Source organism: Poecilia formosa, unplaced genomic scaffold (assembly GCF_000485575.1).
Source record: "Poecilia formosa unplaced genomic scaffold, Poecilia_formosa-5.1.2 Scaffold10, whole genome shotgun sequence".
Classification (NCBI taxonomy): Eukaryota; Metazoa; Chordata; class Actinopteri; order Cyprinodontiformes; family Poeciliidae; genus Poecilia; species Poecilia formosa.
Window position 1 is genome coordinate 272,833 of NW_006799949.1, and position 22,620 is coordinate 295,452.

Below are 22,620 nucleotides of genomic sequence, written 5' to 3' on the forward strand. Positions count from 1 at the left end.
TTATGAAGCTAACTAACATAATTAAAATTATGTTAATAATGACAATTATTAGCATAATTATCATAATCGGATTAAACAGATTAGTTCTATTCATTTCTGTTTAATCTTGCAGGTAAGAGGTATATTTAAACAATTTCTTAATTGATCCTCTTTTATACCCTTCTACTATGAGTGAAATTGAATTGGCTTTTCAAAAATTGTAGATTTTCCCCAATTAATTACGATTAGTTAGGGGATTAACTGTTTCTATTTATAATTTGCTTATAAAAAGTAGCATTTTTAAAAAATCTTTTAATGTAGTCTACGTTAATGTTAATAGCTATTGTCCTTACGAAAGACCTTCAGAGTAGTTCTTTGGATTTATACATGAGTGAAAAGAATCATGAAAAGAAAACAGCTGTTAAAAAACAATATTTTCTCACCATATAGTTGTGCCCATGCTTAGACTCTAGCATAGGGATAATCTTCCTCAGATTCTGCAGGTAGAGATCCTCTGGACACGTAGAAGGGCAGATGATGCTGATGATGCACTCTGTGATGTATGTCAGATCAATTTGTCGTAGTTCTTCCATGACAGCTTTTAGTTACATTGGCCTCTGAAAACATTCGGAAAGTGATGCAGGACATATATAAAAAGAAAGTTATTAAAACTTTGGGGAAGTGAGATTTTGAAGCTGTGACCACATGTTCATGACCACATGAACTCGTGTTCATGTGGTCATGAACCCGAGTTCATGACCACATGAATTTTTACTCAAATTGGGATTTTACTCAACAAATTTATGATTTCATCAGTTTTATGCACTCCTTTTTTGAACATGTTGCTTCACAAAGTAGGGTCATGACCGAGCAAATGCTTAGTCACCTTAAACTCTCCCTGACATTGAGACTTGAAAAAAATCACGAGCAAAAAATGAGAGTTCATGAACTTACTACTCAGCAGATTACAAATTTAAAACAGTTAACAGAGACAAAGAAAATAAATTTTGTCTTAAGAAATCTACTTTATTTTCAGTAACAGCAACACAACTTCTTTAGAAACTACAGATTTTGTGTCTAATTTTACTCAGCCTCACCAGCTGTCTTTTTAAACTTTTCCATCTTACTACAGCTAATTTCATCTATTTTGTATTTGACATGCATAGAACAACAGAAGAAAACCTGTAAAATCACTAAGCATTGATGTTGTTTGCAAATAATTTAAATTGCTCTCAAACTGAAAATGATGAATAATGGCATACAGAAATGTAACAGCTGACAGCAGGACATTGTTCAACTGATCAGAAATCTATAGAATTGCAAAACTGATGTATTCTCAATCTGTACAAGTGTTTCTGTGCTTGTATATTTAAATTTTATAAAGTAGACATGACTATTAACCCATTCTGAAATGATCAACACATGCACTCTGACTGTGTTTAACAGAAGGGCCTACAATCTGGCATCAGTTTTGTCTTTCTTAATATTCCAAGCGTTATTTTCAAATTGTTTTATGAGAATAAAAACGCATTCTAAGGAGTGCAATTTCCTCCCTCATTCCTGAGTAACCCATCCACTGAGCTACATGTCAGTATTTGGAAAAAAAAAACAAAAACAAAAAAAAGATCTGGTTTGGGAGTGAGTTTGACACACAGCTGGGCTGCAAGGAAAACACAAAGAGCCGTGCTTAAACTCGTGTTCACCCAAGCCTTGTGACCACAGCAGAGTAAACAGTGATGCAACCCTTTTCACCAGCTGCACACAATAATAACGTCCAGCTCTGTCTTATCGTAAGAATTAAAACTGCACAATGGGAAAATGTCCATGTCATGTCTACAAAACGTGTCAAACAATTCACATTTTCGGAAAGATTTTTGAGAAATTCCTCCTAATTCAGTGGGGATTAGATAGCACACTTTAAGAACAAATAAAGTGAATTCACATTCAGAAACATGCTATCACAAAATAACAGCAATGGAAACACCAATAAGTATGAGGCAGCCTACTAAATAATTTGAAGGGAACACAAAAAAAGTGAAAAATGATTTGATGAATGACTACAAGAAAATAATCAAGACAGCCTCTGTTTCAAAGCATTTGGGGAATTTCCACCCTTGTCGTGCTTTTCCTCCCAAATCTGTGGCTTTAAATTTTAATTCTTTGTGTGAAAAACGTGACTCTTCAGACCTGGTCTGTTTCCTCATTTCCCATTCTCTGCTGCATCCCTTCTTTCTAGAGAATCCATGCAGTAGCAGCTAACAGGGCTGGGCAAACAATCTTAATGAGTGACTTCTCTGCAATGATGTATTTCTGGGATGTTTTTCCAACATATTTTACTGCTGCACATCTAAATTTGTCAGTGCTCCGCCTGAAAAACCAAAACAAGAAGTGTATGTCTCAACTACGCTCATGCTACCCTGAAAAGTCCTTGAGTACTAAGTGGGCCACATATAATTACAGTTTCTATTTCCCATTTTTATAGAATGGAATTCCCAAGTGGATCACCCACCTATGTTTATTTTGTGTTTGACTTACGATCTTACAAAAGAACACTATTGCTTTGGTGGATGCACAGTTTGATTGTTACCTAAATGAAGAGATAATTTGAAACTGAAAGTACATTAAAAAAAAAACAGAAATGAAATTAACAGCAGCATCTCATGATTGCAAATTATCATTCTGTTTTAGTCAAACGCTTTTCATTTCCTCAAGTACCTTTTAAGGGTTTCCAAATTATCCTCCAGTCTTCCTAAGTGATCCAAATAAAATTCATTTCAGAAATTACATTAAGGTTATGTTATGTTGATCCGCTGAATTATAGCACTCCTACTGGCAGGGATTTCACTCCTTCCAAGTCCTTTAACATTCAGCCAGAGATATCTGAATCCCACAGCAAACACATCTGTGTATACTCTTTGCCTTAATGTGTCAGTAAATAAATCTTTGCATTTACAGTAGAACCATTCTTCAGTGAGATTTGCCAGTCATCACATGCTCTAAACCTTCAGTGGCCATTTACATGCAGGTGAAAGACAAACTTCATGGAACAAAGAGCAGGTCAACACTAGTTCAAACTTTTCTGTAACCTGTCAGAAAACAACAACAACAAAAAAGGCTTACCTTTGCTGCAACAAACAATGTGTTATATTCACAGCACAACACTGCAAGATGTCTGAGTGAATGGTATTAAAAAAGAGACGAGGTGGAGACTTGAGAGTAGGTGGGAGGAGGAAGGAAGAGCTTGATAAAGTATACTGTGACAGCTCTGCTTGCACTTTGCCCTCTGTTGGACTGCAGTGTGACAGCAGTTCACTCACGTCTGCGTGGACGCCCATAGCAATCCAGCAACACCTCTCTGAAAACAAACAGGAGCTGATTAAACAGTTTTATCTCTATGTTGTCTGGGGTGACAGACATTGAAATTTAAAAACGACACTCAACCAACTTTTGATCAATTTAGGGTGGAAGAGGAACTGTCAAACTATCCATGCCTTTTTATGGTGTTATAATTTGTGAAAGCATATTTTAATTATCAATGTCATGACGTTTTGGAACTTGCAGTCTTAAAAATTTGTGTTCACTATATGAATGTGTGTCAAACTGTATTTACATACAAATTTCAAAACAAAATACTTTCGAAATGATTGAGGAGGTCACACAATTAAACCAGTTTGTCATATTAAATGGCTACTAACATGTTTTAACAACTGTGATAAGTATATTTTGTAAACTTCTACTACTGTTACTACTATTACTACTACAAATAATAATAATAATAATAATAATAGTTAAAAATACTTAAAAGTATTAAAACAATGTTAAATATATAAAATTAAAAACAATAAAATATTATACAATTCTACTGTATAAGTTACAAAACCTACAATAATTTAGGTAGAAAAGGGAAAAAAGAAAAAATTAGTGTGATAATTTTTCAATAAAACAGTATTTATTTCACTTATATTGCACTGCTAGTATGTCTGTGATAATTCAACATTTATTCCACTAGATGGCGTTAAAATATGATGCTACTTTGTAAAGACAAGGACAAGTGTCTTAATAAACGTGACTGTGAATTAAAGTTTGTGTACTGGTTCTGTCGAATATATTTTTTTCCTCTTCATATCACTTTACATATTATTATTTGACAAACCACTGTAACTTCAAGCTATGGTACCATTACTGTCTTATTACAGTTGCAAAGGTCATTAATTCAGTGGAAAGTTCCGTAAAGTTAGTGTTATGATCTTATGTAAAGAAATGGCAAAGAATTATGGTTACTGCAGTTGTCAGTCATATATATTTTGTCAGAATATTATTTCAACAGAAAGAGATGTACAATTATTTGATTACTTAACATAATTTTAACTTTGTGATATACTGTGAAATATAAGAGGTCGACATATTTTATAATTACATTTAGTTTGTTTGTATGCTAAGAGCAATTTCTTGACAAGTTGGGGAACTTGGTAGTTTCACAAAATTATCATAAACACTCTGAGGTACTTCCCAAAGTGTACGGGGTCATGTGCCTATGTGTGTGTGTGAAATTCCCGAGCCTTATGGTCGTACTTGAATGCGTCATAATTCATATCCAATGAGACCCCGCCCTGTCCACGCTCAGCCGCTGACCGTCAATCTCCCGGGTTCTATCAGTAACTGCTGCTTCTTTTCGTTGCTGTAGCTCTAATGTCAAACATCTAGAGACCAGTTTTCCTCTCCGAGCCAGTCCGTTAGCTCCGGTTAGAGAGCTAACGGCCGCCTGATGAAATGGGATGATGTAGCAGGATAACTCTCTGGAACAACTACGCAGTACCTTAGCATGCTAAGCTAACGCAAAGCCAGTAAGTAGACCGAGCCAGCTGCTGGAAGCTAACCCACACTAGCGTTCACCTGCGGGCTGTTCGTCTGCCACTGCTGTGGTTTGCTAACAGAATGGAAAGTGGGAAGGATAACGACTCTGGAACGCTTTCGGCTTCACCAGCACTACAGGGGACACTAGAGTATGGCGGGGACTTCGTAAAGCCGAGCGGATTATCTTCTCTCCCCCCTGGAAAGAGACCCTCCATCGTGGAGGATGAGGGTGGGGGCGCCGAAGCAAAACTCTTTGGGAAGGGACTTGCAGCCACCTCCCTTCTGCAGATTGCGATAAGAAACGGGATCTACCAGAACCAAGTTGCCAACGCTACGGGAAAGGGTAGCAATATTCCCGTCGTGAAAGCCGCCAACATGTACAGCTTGACGTCGGTGAACAGCAGCACTTCGGTAAACTCGCTGCTGAACAGGCGGCGACACAGACACAAGAGGAATTTGTCTCTGGGGGCTCCGCCTGGGGCGTCCTCAGTCGAGGCACCCAACCCCGCTCCCTCAGCCTCTCCGCTGAGCACCCTCAGCCTGGACAGGAAGACTTTCCTCCGGCAGAAGCAGTCGAAACAGCTCCAGGCCTCTGACAAGTCATGGGTGAGATCGGACCTCCGGCGAGGCTGTATCCACGTCCACGACTGGCTCACGCCCTCCATTCCGCGCCCAGTGCTCTGCACCGTGGACACCACAGCGAAAGAGGTGGCCATTAAGCTGGAGGGGAGTAAGTCTGGGGCTGTCCTGAGAATAAACTTCAAACCCGCTGCTGTATCTTCTGACCTAAATGATCTTTGTAAAGACAGTAATGGACATATGGAGACCGTGGATGTGAAAACTCCTAAATTGGAGGAGAACGAAAACACAAAAAATTGCCCTGAATCTAAAATCCCCTCAAATTTTTTTATTGATGACAAAACTGACAGTAACTCTTCATCTGAGATCTGCTTGAATGATATTGGCATTGATTTGAGCCAGAGTGCTGCAGACTGCTTTGGGGCATACTCTGGTTCGGATATGGAGAGCAGCACCTGTGAGGACTTCAGCCCAGGTGGCCCCAGGAGCACAGAGCACCAAGACTCCCTCAGTGAAAGCCTGGGTGTGGGTGTCGACTCCTCTGTGCCGAGTCCCAACTGTGACAGTGCTACAGAGGGACCTGACCCGTTTGAGAGCTCCTCGGATGAGCTGGAGCTCACCTCCTCCCCAACACACTCGACGGACAATTCTGCAGCAGACCAGCTGCCCTCAGAAGCCCATAACCAGGACGATGATACTAAAAGTGACACTGTAGATACCCCCGAATTAATCAAAGCTCCCTCCAAATGCTCCAGCAGCTCTCTGACTCGGCCTCTCACCAGCCAACCATCTGTCAGGCCTGACCAGGAGATCCCTGTGGGCGGCGGAGACTGGCCCGAGCCCCTCAGTGCCTGTCCAACCCCGACCCTCTTCATCCAGCTGCATGGGGGAGTTGTGCGGCGGCTGGCGGATGATGAACGGCCTCTGCAGATCCTCAACCAGTACCTCACCAATCTGGGGTTCGAAGACGAGTGGAGGGTGCAGGAGGAGGGGATGAATCCTGAAGTCGGCTGCCTTATACGCTTCTACTTTGGTGAGAAATGTTTTGTGTATCACAGAAATGGGTTGACTACAATCTGTTGCAGTAACTGAAGGGCTGATTCGATCTTTGCATGTTAAGCAGTGAGAGACCCAAGCTGTTGCAGACCACTTCAGCAGTGCTTGGTTTGTCTCCACTCAGTCATTGTTTATCCATTCTCATTGTACTGCGAGTACCGTCTTTGTGTTTGGTCATTGAAACTGTGAAATGAGTGTATGCAATTGTCCTGCCCACACAATACCCAGTGTTGTGCCTTTAAAGCAGCTCCAGCCCCTCTGGCTGCTGCCCAGTAAGATGACACATCAGAAAGTAACAGGTGTCGTCCCTCAGCGCGCTGAAGACTGATGTTCAGTCTTTTCACGGCAGGCTTCTCTTCTTAAAGCCCCTCTGTTGTTTTTGTTATTGATAACGAACCTGTTTTGCAGATAATCCGGGTAAGAGGATAGGAAAAACATCCATGATCTCCTTTGGGATTAGCACAACTGGATACTGTTTTTTTTGACCTTGTTTTCTACACCATCAACAAAGAACAGGGAGCTATAGAATCAGGAGCTGAGCGCCTGATTGCAGCTAATATCATGTTTTCCACACAGAGGTTTTCAATAAATAAGGCGGGTTACACCGATCTGTCTTTAGAAAATATCTTCCTTTCTACTGCAAATATGGCAATTTTCTGATATGAAGAGCATTAAAATGCAGTTATCAAATTAATAGTTTTGGATTTAAAAATATGTACATTTATTTTGACAGCTAAAGTTATTGCATAAGTGTTTTTTTTTTTACATTGTGTTCATGTTAATATTAAATTAGTGTCAGTAGCTTTGGTGAATAATTGAATACAAAGTTTAATTTTTTTTATTTTGTTAGATTTAGTAAATATTTTTACAGTTAGAAATGGAATAGAAATGTAAGAATCATGTTGACTGAATTTTTTTATATATACATTCTAGTGAGTATATTAAACTTATAATTCTTACTTTAAACCAAATTTTTTCGCCAACATTCTCCTAGATTATCTCATTCATCACATATGCATGCCTATCTCTCAAAATCAATCTAACAAATACATGTATCAGAAGGTGCTATTATGAATTTAATTTCAGTATATTAATTCATTAGCATAACGATTGTAATATTGATGCTAAAGGTGTCGCTTTCTGTTTTAAACGGTTGTGTTATATCCTAACACCGTCATTCAGTTTTCTCTTTTGCTTGTAGGAATAGTATGTCAAATATTTATGACAGCAGAAACTAGAATCTGGGGGTCCTCTGTTTTGGTTTCATCAGTGATTTAAACAGCTATCATACTTTGAAGCCAGCTTCTCGCAACAGTCTGGGACATCTGCAGTAACCTGAATTACACTTTTGCTGGTGGAACCCTACAGATGCAGCAGTTGAGCTATGAGGCAACTGGGAGAGGTCGATATGTGTGACTGACATGATAAACAGCTAAGAGATGATGTCAGGTGACTATGATTCACTGGCATCCATCCAGCTTCTTGAGTAATTTATGCCTCCTTTGTTTTTGGGAGGAACTAGGAAGTAAAGTTCTTTGGAAGATTATAATCTTTGTGTACTGTTAGTAAGTGTGGTTTGACACATTCTGGGATGTTGATTTCTGACTAAGGGATTTTGATACAGCACAAATTCCACCAGCAAAGCGCCATGTGCACACATCTCTTTCTGTCATACCAATTCGCAGTGTGCTGACAGTAAGAGAAAAGTGACCTTAGGGGAACTCAGATTTCACCTCCTCAGTGTTTCGGATCTCTCTGAGACAGCTGGAGGCGAGGGCTCCTCCTCCATCCAGAGGACGCTGCTTTACTCCACAAGGTTAAAGACTGATTCCTCAATCGGTCTGAACTCGGAGTTCGACGGTAATCGGTGGCAAAGTTGTTGCTGGTTGTTCCATCGCAGAAGGGAAGAAGGACGTTGGATACTTGGTGGAATTGGAATAAAGGTTCAGTTGAAAAATGAGCAATTGCTTGATGAGAGGCAGGATTTCCTCTAAACAGAGAAATAGAAGGAAGGAAAGGGCATGCAACAACAAAACATATCATGTGTACACCGCCCAGGGAAGGGTGGATCCACACAACACATAATTCACTGTATTGTTCAAATAGAAACAGGATGACAGCAGCTAGAATACCCCTGTCAATCATAATAGAATAAACCTCAAATGTTCATCTGAAAGAAACTAGATACTTTTAACCCCATTATGCTTTGAAATATGCAGTAGAAGCACATCTTTTAGATTTTCTGGACTCAACCATCAGGCTTTGCCTATTTAAAGCAAAATGTTTGAAAAGTTGTCTCGCATCAGCAGAGGTTGGAGTGTTTCTGTTCCTGTGTGTACCCACCCTGCAACACTGCCGGCTTACAATAAACGGTAAATGTGTGTGTCCTTAGTAGATTTCTGAAAATCTGAACATTAATTCAAATTCAAGAAAATCCTGCTTTTAGGTGGAAAGCAAGATTTTATTTAAAAAATGCTCCAAATAAATCATGTATACAAACATTACTTTTTTTTTTGTATTCGTTTTTACAACAATGGTTTATGACAAAGCAAGTTGTTTGTCATAGTCAGTGTTCCCTGAATGGACTTGTTAAAGACCAAATCAAACAAAGACCTTTTTTTGGCTCAATATGTTTTTTGCAAAGCTTTTTTTTTTAATGTAACTTCTTTAATTTTCTTTATGTCCTTATCCATGATGTAAACCTTTATGTGTGGCTAAAAAGAAGGGGGAGAGATATTTACATTGTGTGTAAATATATCTCCATATATAGCTCCACCTAAGTTGTTGCTCAATGTTTCAAATGTCAATGTTTTTTGCAATGGGCAAAAAAAAAAAACAAATCTAAACAGAAAAAGTTCTTTGACACATGAACTCGTGTTTACTGTTGCCCCTGCTTTCTGCCTCTGACTCAGCACCCTGAAATACTCACGCTTCACACGATTTTCACTAAAGAAAAGGAAGTGCAGCTTCCTTCTTGTCGGGGTCCTTCTTGTCGCTGCCCTCCCTCTGTGCAGAGGCAGGGCTGGTGTCTCCGTCGCTGGACGGAGCAGCCAGGAGAACGGAGGTTCTGCTGTTGTAAGACGTTGCGTAACAAGCTAATCTGATTTCAGGCCTCTTTGTGGTTCAGGCTCTTTCATGGGTCTCACTTTCTCTTGTTCCCTGGTGGATTTCATCTGACAGTTTTAGTAGAGGGTACATAGTGGCTGTGAGTGCAGAGAAATTTGAACGCGTGGGGTAAAATGGACTGCAGGAACTGTTGCTAGTTTCAAAGTTTTTTGCACTCTGGTTTTGTGTTTGTGAATGCTTAAAAACCCAACAAATCTCGTCTGAGTGACTGCTCACTGTGGCAGCCTATTGAGCTTTAGTTCGCTTACATAACAACTCTCCTTTTCTGAAAGAGATACCCGCAGAGAGGGAGATGATTCACAACATCCCAAAGAGCTAAAAAAATAAATAAATAAAAGCTCTCAACTGCTGGTAAGTCTGATCATTAATGATCCTGTTCGGTGTCATTTAACCCTCCTGTCTCTGTCCTAACAGGTAAGCCTCGCAGCGTGGGGGGTTCTGAACGCGTGCAACTCTCCGGGGTGTTCAACGTGCGGAAAGGGAAGCTGGCACTGCCGGTGAACCGCTGGTCAAAGCGTCAGGTCACACTGAGTGGAACCTGCCTCATAGTGTCGTCGGTGAAACACGTCCACACGGGCAAGATGCACATCCTGCCCCTCATCGGAGGAAAGGTGAGATGTTTTCTGCTGATTTTTAATCAGGAACATCTATCCTGTGACATGAATGTAAGGGTGTTTTCACACCTGGTAGACTGTTAGACTCGGTTCAATTGGGGACCAAAGCTGCAACATTTGTTACATTTTCAGCTGGTGTGGTTTGCTTTCGCACTGCAGTGTGCCAAATAAAATAAACTCTTTGAAAACCTTGTTGCTCCTCTTCGCCTGTGGCGGCGCTGCACAAAAAGACGGAAATGACACAAAAACCGCAGAAGAAGATTCTGAGCGCAGCTTTTAATGCATCCACATAAGCATTCCAGTGGAATAAACGGGGCTGGTGTGAATGCACCCTTTTGTTTAATTAGATTTGCCTAAATGCTTTTCACCCACTTTCCCTTTTAGTTTGTCAACATAATCTTACCTTTTGTGCCTTTGGGAGGGGTTTTTACATATTTTTTCTTCTAACGTTAGAATTTTTTTTCTAATCGTTCAAATTCTTGAGTAACAGCTGTCAATATTTTCTGAACAAGTATTATTGTTTCTTTGGACTTTGGTTGCCTTTAAGCATCAAGATAGCTTGTGTACATAAACAACCCTGGTTCATCCCTCGATCAGGTGGAGAGTTTCGTTTCTTGTAGACGGTGGGAACTGAAATGCGTCCTTTGTTTCAGGTGGAAGAGGTGAAGAGGCACAGCCACTGTCTGGCCTTCAGCTCTGCCGGTCCCCAGAGTCAGATCTACTACGTCAGCTACGACTCGTACGCCGAGCACCTGCGCTGGCACAGGATGGCTTCCAAGGTACAAACTCCAAACATTGAACTGCTTCACAATTTTAAGCGTTTCAATTTTTGTCAAACGTCCCTCATAATGTTTCGGGATCATCTTAAAGCAACAATTTTCTGTTCCCTGCTCACAAAATCTGGCTTTAATTTTTAAAGATCGGTCTTTCAGCTGGCTGTCGCAAGCGTCTCTCGTGGCCTTTAAGTCGCGTTTCTCGTCCCGTCTCTACCCAGATCGCCTCCCAGAGGGTGAACTCTGTGGACCTGTCCTGCTGCAGCCTGGAGGAATTGCCCGCTCAGCTCTTCTACAGCCAGGACCTAACGCACCTTAACCTCAAGAACAACTTCATGTCCCTGCATAAAGGTGTTTCTGCACTCACCAGGTGAGACTGCTCAGCTCACGCACAACACTCTAACGAGACTGTTCGCAGTTTTCTGTTTCTTTTCTCGGGAGATGCCACATGCTGGAAAGAGGAAGCAGTTTTGCTGAAATTACAGCTGATGCTCTTGTGGTTCTGAATGAGCTGCAGTGGAGATGACAGACATGACATCATGTGACCTCTTTGGGCTGGGGGCGTCTCTTTGTATTTAGGTCAACATTCTGAATTGGTTACCGATGTTCAGCTCCTGTGAGGTTTAGGAATCCTTTTGCCCTTTAACCCTAAAATACAAGCTGAAAAAAAAGTCATTTCAAAACCTAGATCTTCAATTTTTTCCATGAAAAATCTTACTTTTTGGGAAGTTACATAAACACTTGGTAAAACTGAACCTGGCACTCTTGGAAAATTCCCTCTTCAAACCACAAGTTGATTGTTCGCTTTTGGTCAGAATAGAAACTGAAACTTGAACAGAAAGTATAAATGTAATGCAAGAAACGTCCCCAGCCTGCTCTAAATAATACAGCGTTTCCAGACGTTGTCATCCACCATGCGAGTGCTGAAAGCAGCGTGTCGGTTGGAGTCCATCAAAGATGTTCTTCCTCAGATGAGCTTCGGGGCTCATCTTACAGTTTGTGTACTCAGCTGTAGATTTGGTGGGGGGTGGGGGGGAGCTGACTACTTGTTTTGAATAAAAACAACTCAGCCGAAGACATTTTTACAGATCTATACTCGTGTGTGTGTTCTCAGATGTTTTCACAGAGAGGAAAGTAACCACAGTAAATCTGTTAACAGCTAGCTTATCCACAGCCAGTATCGGAATTTTGGTGAAACGTTGCTGTAAGGAGATATTTTCCAATCAGTGCTCAAATTCCACCTCTCTTTATTATAATTTAATGTCGAACGAGCTGCACACTGAAGGCTGACATTTACCTGATGGAAATTCACATGAACACCACTGTTGTTTCTGGATAAATACAAACTTCCCAGGAAGGATTTTCCACCTTTTTTTTTTAACTATGGATTGCCAGTAACTTTCCCCTTTGAAGGTCTTTCAGCCTCAGTCTGACCATAAAGCCGGATCAGTTTAGGCCTGTAAGGGAGGCACAGTTTGCATGGAATAAAAGAACCAACATAAGAATAAACTGAAAGAAATGAGGCAATTTCCATCAAAATACTTTGATATGGATATATAATGAAAAAACATTTGAAACAATTAGAAATTCTAAATATTTTTCAAGCTGATTGAGCCAATCGGGTTTAAGCCAAAATACATGGTGAATTTGTTTATCGAAGAGATTTAATGAAATTATAATTATTAGAAAAAGCATCTTTTTTATTACCTAATTTAGAAGAAGGTCAGAGTCTTATTATAGCAAAGATGAATATCTGTGTAACTCTGTGTCTGTTTTTCCCCTCCCTCTTTCTCTCGGTGTCTCTTTCTCTTTTGCTCTCTAGGTTCTGTAAACTGAGAAGCCTGAGTCTGTCAAATAACGCTCTGTCTGAATTTCCTCTGGCCCTCTGCGACATCGCTTCGCTCTCAGAGCTCAACCTGTCTGGAAACCGTCTCTCCTGTCTGCCTGCAGAAGTCGCGACCATGAACAAGTAAGTGAGGGCCGCAGTGAGCACTGAAGCGCCATTTTGCACATGCGCAGAATGTTTCCTCACTGACCTGCATGCGGCTGACAGAGACTTTGATGCTGAGGCATCAGTCCAGAATAATCCCTCTGTGCATTAGACGAGCATTTGGCTGAAAACCAAACATGTGTCCTGACAGTGCAGAGATTCCAGCTTCAGTGCAGAGTCATGCTGATTCTGTCGCTGCATCAGGAATGTAACCAACTGGATCTCCAGAGACCCATTTGTCAGGCATTGTAGATATTCTCAGAAGAGTTAATGTTTAACAACACACCAAGGTCGGGACGGCGGAACATGAAAGCACCACGACTGTCACAGTGGAGTTTGTTTTATAGCAAGTAGTTTTAAATTTTAAAGTCTTAGATTTTAATAAGTTAATATGTGATATGATAAATAAAAAAAAAATGTAGTCTGCACAAACACACTTGCATGAGCGGGACAACCATGGTGTTACATCACAAATGTAAAAACAAAAAACTGATCGGGTACGATTTTATGGCTGACCGTCCCGATTATCTATAACTCTGCCAGAATGCAAAATTCAGAACTTTTCTTCTGTCAGGGAACACATCACACTTTACACCAAGTTATGGTAACCACACTCTTTGGTGTGGAAGTTGTTACTGAGTAAAGAAGATACTGTTAGAATAGAAGACAATACGTCTTGTCTTCTATCTAGGCTTCTTCGCTTAAGAGTCAAGGTGAGATTAATTTCCCCTCTTCATTTCCGCACACGCTCAAAACGGAGGTCGACGAACGTCGGAGATACAAAAACAGAGCTGTAAAAGGCGGTTGGAATGTCACGACAGTCAAAAGCTGTCACAAAGCTTCAAACGTGTCTCTCTTTTTAACTCATCTTGGAAAGTCGTTTAAATTGACCTCTTCATTTCCACATGAATGACCCAAAAGGACTCTTTTTAGTCCTTTTGGGTCACTGGGTCCAGTTACGTCCATGATGGAACATGAGGCTTTATGCCAGATCAAGAAATATTTGAAGCCTTTCTGGAATCTCTTTTGAAGAATGAGTCTAATGCCTCTGCTCCTTATGTGTAAAACATGACCGATTACAGACAGACTCCCATATTACGATAGATTACTTTAATTATGAAATACACATTGTAGCCAACAATAGATCAGACCCTTTATTACTTTGAACAACACCATCATTTTACTTTGAATGGATCTTGTAGGAAAAAAATGATCTTATTATGTATATGTTTTAAGTGGTGGAAAACGGAGATAAAAAAAAGGAGCTGCAACCTGTCTTGTAAAGGAAATGTGCTGTAATCCTCTTTAGTTAGATTCTATTTGTACAGATGGCTGGGTTCCATAACATGGGAAATTTGACTTTGTTTTTAAATTTCTTGTGAGGCACAGGGAGAAACTGCTCTGTAACTGGACCCTGTTTTGGAGAAGTTTTATTTTTGACATATTTTTAAAAGATTAAGTATTCAATTCGTCCAAAACTAATAACATGCTCTCAGATTCTTTATGTGCAAAGAGTTGGAGCTGACGGTTAGATTTATCAGTGCTGCAATTAACCAACTTTTGCTTCCATCATCGTGAATCAGGCTGAAGTGAGACATTATGTCAGCCATATTTGTTCCAAGCTCATCATAATATATTTGGATTTGATAGGAAAATGAATCCTGACTGTTTTTAGCTGGTACTTCAGTGCTCTCTGTGCTAACCGTTACCTCTCCTCCTCTGGCCAGCTTGCAGACTCTCCTCCTGGACGGGAACATTGTAAGCTCGCTGCCTGCAGAGCTGGGCTCCCTGGAGGGCCTCACCTACCTCGGCTTGTCCTTCAACTGTTTCAGCAATGTCCCTCCTGTCCTGGAGAAGCTCCGAGGCTTGGAAAAGCTCTGCCTGGCAGGGAACCGGCTGTCCGTCCTGGACGTGGCCGGGCTGCAGTGGCTGCACACTCGATATGTAGATGTCAGGTAAGAAGATCAATCACTGTCTAAGACAGTGTTTGGAAGCTGAGGAATCCTTACTTAGCATTCAAAAGAAAATATGACAGAAAGGCTTACTCGTTTCTTAATAATTACGTTTTATACCAGGAATCCTGTCAGTTAGGTGTTTTCAAGGTTTCCAAAGTGCCTGATTTGTGTATGCAGTTTTTAAAAAAATGCTTGACCTTCCAACTGCACAGTTTTGTAATAAAGTGCTATCTGAATTTTAATTAAAAGCCTAAATTTGGAAAACGTTTATAGCTGAAATCAGATATTGTCGTAGACCTAATAAAAAAGCACACTTTTTTCCCCACTGTCTGAAGTCATTTTTCTTCCTTTAGATGAGTTAGAATTACCAAGTTTATTTATATTTGCTAAATTCCAGAAAATTCCATTTTTACTGTTGAGATTTTTTGTAACTTTCTGTGTGTGTTGTGTTTAATCATTCAGTTTGAGCAGGAAGGTAATTTACTTTAACACCCTGTTTCAGTGTAATAAATACCTATCCCTAATTTCTCAATGGCTTATAGATCAATGGAATTAAAATAAAGGTTATCTTATAGTTTCTGTATTAAAGTTTATAATAATTGGGCGTTTTAAAATTTTTTGTTAAATTATTGTTCTTACACCGTTCAGGTGTGTGTGTGTGTGAGAAGCTGTTCAACACATCTAATTTTTGTCAGATTTAACTTTACCTTGTCCCTGCTGTTGAATGTAGAGTACTATCACAAGACATTATGAATTATGTCATATAATAATGTATTGAAACTGTCTTTTTTTAGTTAATTTGTATTCAAAGTGTGGTGCTGGTAAAGTTTGAAACCATACCTTGAAAATGCTTGAAGTTTGCTTTGATAAAATATATGAACCCTGAGTCTTATGACTTCTGACATCTTGGCTTTCTTTAAATTGATATATCCTTAAAAAATAAATCAAATTGAACAGTATAATGTCTTCTCCCCGTGGCTGTAATTCAGGCTGAACAGGCTTGACAAAGTGACGGTGGCTGATTGGGAGCAGCTGCTGCACATCATCCAGCTGGACGTGCGGGACGCCGGCCTACAGGAGCTGGACGTCAGCTGCTTAGGAAAGCTGGAGCTGCTGCGCTGCGACAGAAACTCCCTCTCCCTCCTCAGAGTCAGCGGCTACGCCCTCAAGAGCTTGCACGCCAGTCATAACGGTACCGACACTTATATCACCACGAGACCTTAAACTGACGAGGCCTGACGCATCGCCTTCACACACTGCTGTGCCTGTGTTTACATGTTTACAGAGCTGATGCAGCTGGAGGTGCAGCCCGTGCCAGAGAATCTGACAGTTCTGGATATCTGCAGGTAGGGAAAATGTCGGCACCTCGCTTTCTTGCGCACGGTGTGCAAAAGCTGCGCGCTGACTGGGTTTGTTTTTCTAAAGGAACAAGCTGGGAGGTGTCCCAGACTGGCTGTGTCAGAGCAGCAGACTGGAGGTGTTGGACATTAACCATAACTGCGTCACCGAGCTGCCCGTATGGTGAGCGGCTCGAAAACACACCACACACAGCCACCGAAGAAGGTCTAATGAACGAAATATGACGAAAGGTTGAGTTAAAGATTCCTAAAACTGTAGTGGTTCTTGGAAAACTTTCAGCTGTCGAGAAAAAAACCTAAATGACCTTTTTGCAGAAACTAGTTGTTTTTTTTTCTCTTTAATCCACTCAGGATTAAAATTATGCATCCAGACTGAAATAGAAACATAAATCCTCACTAATGTTTGCTTAAATGTCTTAGTTGGAACTTGCACATTCAGCACACTTTGTAACAATGAACGAGCTTCTGGTATATTTCTGGCTGAACATTTGACCAAACTTTATGGCTGAACTGGTTGAGTTCATTTTAAATGGACTGGTTTTTAGGCAAACCATCAAACCAATTTTCATTTGTTGTTTAAAGACATTTTCCTGTTGGTGTCCAAGTTTCAACCATCTAGCTACTGACTTGAACTATAGTTAAGGAATTTAGCACTATTGTGTATATATTATTCTGTATGTTTGTGTAGATAAGGAAAAGTCAACAATAAATTCAAGTTTACCTTCTTGTCAAAAAGAATAGCTAATCTGTAAGTAAAGTCCCAGATTAAAATGACATTAATGCATACAAGCGAATACATAAAGACAAAGATTGCATAAAAGAAAAAGATAAGGTTCACTTATCTTAGTGATGCATTATCCATAAATGCAATCAAATGAAACTCCAGTATCATATTTATGTTTTCTTTAACCCTCAACAGGAGGGTTAATATGGACCTGCATCTTTTTCTGTTCCATCTGGTCGAGCCCATTAGAAGCTCTACAATGTTTCAGCTGTAGACCAATTTGAATAAGCCATTATGTCTGACTTTGTTTTTAAACAATGTTTCCTTCCCTATTTTCATTTAATAATGGTGCAACATCATTGTTTGTTTATACTCTATGTAGCCAGCCTGAGCCTCTACCACACCACTAAACAGCTGAAGAAAAAAAACTCTTTCTGCAGGGAAACAGTCTTACGGTTTGTCTGTTTGGCCACAATCTACATGATTCATTTCAGTTTCCATATAGACATGGAAACATGAATCTGGATCCAGCTGTGCTGAATGTGTCTCTGTTCTCTGCTGGTCCCTCTTGAGTGTTTAAACTCACTGAACTTTAGCAACAAACTGGAGTTCCACTCACAGCTTTACAGTCCACGGCCTGATCCGACTGTGTTTGTGTTACAGGCTGCTCTCTAGTGGGAGTCTGAGGAAGCTGCTGGCAGGCTGGAATGAGGTGTGCATGCTCCCTGATAGGCTGGAGAGTTCCCAGCTGGAGGTCCTGGACCTCCAACACAACCACCTGACGGAGCTCCCCCACAGCCTGTTCATCAAAGCCCAGAGGTGGATCTCTTCTCCTCGCATTTCTCTGGCTTTCTTTGTCGTTTTGTTCAATTTTTACAGTGTAGTACTGTCTCTGTGTTCCGGATTTCATCCCAGCTTGCGCTACCTAAATGCATCGGCCAATAAGCTGGAGGATCTGCCACCAGCCAGCTTGTCAGATGATTCCTGCAGCAGCCTGGAGGAGCTGTATGTGACCAATAACGGCCTGACAGACAAATGCATCCCTCTGCTGACGGGACACGGCCGCCTCAGGGTGTTGCACCTCGCTTACAACCAGCTGCAAACCTTTACTGCCAGGTACAACGCAATAAATATCTCTGTGAATATATCAAATTATTCATTTAGAGTTTCATCAGGTCAGTCATCATGCAGGTTAGTCTTTGAGCTTGAGTTTCTGTATTTTCTCCTCCTTCTGCAGTAAATTGGCTCGGCTGGAGCTGCTGGAGGAGCTGGACCTGAGCGGCAACCGACTGAGAGCCGTGCCCACCACCATCCTCAGCTGCCGACGGCTGCACACGCTGTCCGCCCACTCCAACTGCATCAACACCTTCCCAGAGGTGCTCCAGCTGCCCGAAATTAAGGTTCGTCAGAGGAATCCCGGCATCGATCCAAAGTGCTTCAAAAATGCTGAAAATCTTAATTTTTATATCCATAAGATAACTTTCATTTAGCAATGAAATCTACAGAAACATTAAATACTGAATGTTTTTGTTTTCAAATATTTGATATGCTTTTTGAGTGAAATCAAGGAGCTGACTGCTGTAGTTAGGCTGTTGTCCATGTCCTTAAACATCCAAACAAGGGCAGGAATTTAAAATCGGAGAATGTATGAAGAAGCATGGTCATGTTGAGCTCTCTCTGTGCCGTTCTCAGTGCGTCGATCTGAGCTGCAACGAGCTGACGGAGGTTACGCTGCCCGAGGTTCTTCCCCCAAAACTCCTGGAGCTCGACCTCACCGGAAACCCTCGACTCAACCTCGACCACAAGAGCCTGGAACTCCTCAAGTATGGACATAAAATCTTCAGCAGAAACCTTAAGACACAGAACTGTCTTTAAAATTTTTTTTCTCCTTCTTGCAGCAACATCCGCTGTTTTCGGGTGGATCCATCTCCATCTGCTTCTGCCGCGAGCGAAAGCCACGGCGTCCCTGCGGTGTGGAGCCACGGCTTTACAGAGGCTTCCGGAGTCAAAAACAAGTCGGTCTTTAATTACTGGTTCTATTTTACACGTGTTTCTTTAGAATGTCTAGAATTAGAAGTGTTTCCTGGGTGTTATCCCTGTTGATGAGCCGTTGTCATCCTCAGACTGTGTGTGGCCGCTCTGGCCCAGGACACCTTCTGCGGGATGCGAGAAGCTCTGTATGGCGTCTTTGACGGAGACAAGAACGTCGAGGTGCCTTACCTTCTGCAGTGCACTATGGGAGACGTTCTGGCCGAGGAGCTGCACCGAGGGCCGAGGCAGGAAGACTACATGACCAATACTTTCCTCACCATGCAGCGGTAAATGCTCACCTCAACAGACTCCTCATTAAAGAGGAAAACAGCTGCTTGTCGTTGACACTGTTTTGTTTTTGTTTTTGTTTTTTTGTGGCGTCTGCAGGAAGCTCGGCACGGCCGGTCAGAGGATGGGCGGCTCTGCAGCATTATGTCACATCAGACACGACCCGGTGGCGCCCGGCGAGCCCGGCAGCTGCTTCACCCTGAAGGCGGCCAACGTGGGCCGCTGCCAGGCCGTGCTGTGCCGAGGAGGGAGAGCGCTGCTGCTGTCCAATGTCCACACCGTCCGAGAGGAGACGGAGTACGAGAGGGTCCGGCAGCACAATGCCGTCATCACAGAGGTAACGAGGAAAGCATCCATGATTTGTTCTTCAACTCTTGGTTGAAATCTAAGGTAGTTTATAGTTTTTCCAAATCTAAAAGTGATGTAAATCTCTGTATGGATGCTGAATTACATTATTTAGCCCCTAATCTTAAGACTGAATCTTTTTGGTACAGTCAGAGATTAAACAGACAGGTGGAAGTTACCATCTCTCATTTAAGGATGTCCTTATAGACTTTCAAAATCAAAGCTCATAGCGTTTTGTTGTAAACCAAATGACTGTTAAGTATAGGGGGGGGGGGACATAATTATTTGTGAACTTTTGAAACTTGGTTTCCTAAACTACTTCATTATTGGAAATGTCTAAAAAAATATTCAAAATAATTAAAATGTTTCTGAATATACAGTATTTATAGAGTTCAAGTTTTCCAGGTTAAATTAGCTCAACTCCATCATTTTGCTTCCATTCAAGTCATTTTTCTTCCACTGCTCAAACATCGAGTCCTTATTTAGTACATTAAACATAGTTTACAATAATAATTATTATTCTTATTACGTGTGATCAGACGCTGAGTTTTAATCATGTCTGTTTCCGTCTCTGCAGGATAACAAGGTCAGCGGTGTGACCGACTCTACCAGGATGATGGGATACTCCTTCCTCAGTCCCTCTGTGACGCCCCGCCCACACGTCTCCACGGTGACTCTCACTCCTCAGGATGAGTTCTTCCTCCTGGGCAGCCGAGGATTGTGGGACTTGTTGTCTCCCAACGAGGCGATCGAGGCCGTGCGGAACGTTCCAGACGCTCTCGCCGCGGCTAAGAAGCTGGCGACGCTGGCCCAGAGCTACGGCTGCTCCGACAGCCTCAGCGCCGTCGTCGTCCAGCTCAACATCACCGAGGACTGCTGCTGCTTCTGCGAGCCGCCCCCTCCGCCGCCCAGCCCTGGGCCCGCTGCCCAGCCCGCTCTGCATCCCTTCTCCGGCAGCGACGGGGGGATTCCAATGCCGCCCACCTCCTCTGGAACCGTGAGCGAGTTGAGCAGCGAGTTCAGCACCTCTGAGATGAGCAGCGAGGTGGGGTCCACAGCGTCCTCCGAGGAGCCACCGGCACCGCCCACGGAGCCGCTGAGCTCCCATCCGAACGCTCAGGGCCGGATCGGTGCACGGCGACCTGCTGCTGGGGCCGGCGGCTTCCAGAGGCAGTTTTCCGGGGCGCTGTCGGACAACGGACTGGACAGTGAGGACGAGGAGCCCATCGCTGGCGTGTTCTCCAACGGCAGCCGGGTGGAGGTGGAGGCGGATGTCCACTGCCTGCTCCAGCACGGCTCCACTCACTCCAACACCACAAGCACATACAAACCTGTCGCCCCCGGTAACGAACTCTTACCACCCAACCTCGCATCCCCGTCTCCATCACCTGTCCCTCCGCCCTCCCCGAACCAGGAGGCCCGCACAGCCACGCTGGGCCGCCGGGCGCGGGCCAACGGCTCCGTCGCCTGCCAGGGCCGCAGCCAGGATCTGATTGAGGAAGCGGCAGACGCCCCCATCAGGAAACAGGGAGGCTACTTCAATGCCCCCGCCCAGCCCGACCCAGACGACCAGCTGATCATCCCACCGGAGCTCGAGGAGGAGGTCCGGCAGATCATCCAGCAGCAGCAGGAACAGATGCAGACACACACCTATCAAAGACCTGCAGACTATTTTGTCACACCACTCTGACTGCTGCTGTCCGAATCATCATCACCACCACCACCACCACCACCACCATCATCATCATCATTATCATCATCATCGTCGTCATCATCCAGCATCACTGAGGGAGGAGTCTCTGATTTAGTGGACTTCGAGTTCAATTTGGACCAGAAACTCTTTTTGAGGTTTCCTGACCCACTTTATTTTGTACTGTTAACAAACCCTGAAACACGATGCAATTTTTGTAACTTTATGTTGATTTAAATCTTCACATGTAAATGATTATTACCATATCTATGATATGAAGAAGCACTTTGTGTTGTAGTAGCTTTTCAGATCAGTTCTACATTAAATGGTACTTTAAGAACCGGACCAGCGTTCGGATCGCAGCTCATGGCCTTACAGGTGTCGGAGTTAGGAACTGTTTAACTAACTCCTAGGAGTTTAATACTTTATTTAGTCACTGAGGCTTAACTAATATTCTCTGAGAGAAAAGATGATTATTCCTGAAGGCTGACGACGTTCCAGGTCCATGTTCTGTAGGCGGCGCTGCAGCGTTTCTAGTTACTAACGGCTCAGAGTATCATTGCAGCAAACAGCACAACAAGAGACCTACTTTTGCTAAACAATAAAGTTTTCAGATAACTGCAACATGTTTACTTTGTGCCTTCTTTCTCTGAAGTTAAATCCTCCAGCAATTTTTAGTTTCAACAATGACCTGAAGAATTTCACAAGAACCAGCAACACTTTTCCGTATTTGGTCACGTTACAACCACAAACATTATGGCATTTTGTTTAGATTTTATGTGGCAGATCAACAAAGTTGTTGCATATTTGTGAAGCAAAAATAGGGTATAGTTGAGATTTTTTGCAAAAAAGAAAAGTCTTAAGTGCAGCATACCTTTTGCACACAGCCACCTTTTTGTTGCTATTTATAGCATGTATGGGTTTGCACATCTTCCCAGCAGAAGAGAGGCTGTTGGTTTTCCTACACAAACATTTGGCATGCAAGCCAAAAAGTCCAGTTCTGTCCTTTTCTAACCGGACACTTCTTCCACAGGTTTGGTGTTCTTTGTCTTGTGGCAAAAATGTAAACAGGACAAACGGAAGCTTTTAAATAATTTCTTTCTTGTGGCTGCACACAACTAAAAACAACTTCTAAAACCTGAACTCAATAAGGTGACGTGGTTGATCCATGTTCGTGTGGCAATTTTCAGATTTTTATTTGTAGATTGACTTTAAAAACATTTCCATCCACTTCATTATTGACTAATTTGAGTTGGTT

At 42.2% G+C, this 22,620-nt stretch overlaps 2 protein-coding genes across 3 annotated transcripts in view; one reads left to right on the plus strand and one right to left on the minus strand.

Moving 5' to 3' along the window:
* tns3.2 (tensin 3, tandem duplicate 2) overlaps positions 1-3,632 on the minus strand; it is a 42,671-nt gene extending 39,039 nt beyond the window's left edge. Inside the window, exons 1-2 of one of the 2 annotated variants that reach the window (XM_007540820.2) lie at positions 3,100-3,632; positions 423-596 (exon numbers count right to left, since the gene is read on the minus strand). In XM_007540820.2, coding sequence (XP_007540882.1) covers positions 423-572 — 150 coding nt within the window. In that variant the 5' untranslated portion in view covers positions 573-596; positions 3,100-3,632. Of the gene's footprint in view, positions 1-422; positions 597-2,981; positions 3,067-3,099 lie in introns of those variants that run through there. The other variant, XM_016664898.1, reaches the window with a different exon arrangement.
* A 932-nt stretch (positions 3,633-4,564) lies between these two features.
* Positions 4,565-21,986, plus strand: LOC103129656 (PH domain leucine-rich repeat-containing protein phosphatase 1-like). Its single transcript, XM_007540831.2, has 17 exons — positions 4,565-6,445; positions 10,009-10,205; positions 10,862-10,987; positions 11,203-11,351; positions 12,804-12,950; positions 14,699-14,926; positions 15,916-16,118; positions 16,212-16,272; positions 16,352-16,447; positions 17,672-17,827; positions 17,924-18,124; positions 18,246-18,408; positions 18,701-18,831; positions 18,907-19,023; positions 19,132-19,326; positions 19,427-19,664; positions 20,250-21,986. The coding sequence occupies exons 1-17, from the start codon at positions 4,915-4,917 to the stop codon at positions 21,360-21,362; spliced, it is 5,052 nt and encodes a 1,683-aa protein (XP_007540893.1). The 5' UTR covers positions 4,565-4,914; the 3' UTR covers positions 21,363-21,986.
* The last annotated feature ends 634 nt before the right edge of the window (positions 21,987-22,620 follow it).

Bases quoted from the DNA above. Each gene is read 5' to 3' on its own strand.
- LOC103129656 (XM_007540831.2), top strand. From the start codon at position 4,915: ATGGAAAGTGGGAAGGATAACGACTCTGGAACGCTTTCGGCTTCACCA. The intron at 19,024-19,131 runs GTCGGTCTTTAA...TGTCATCCTCAG, and splicing joins GCTTCCGGAGTCAAAAACAA to ACTGTGTGTGGCCGCTCTGG. The intron at 19,665-20,249 runs GTAACGAGGAAA...CCGTCTCTGCAG, and splicing joins ACAATGCCGTCATCACAGAG to GATAACAAGGTCAGCGGTGT.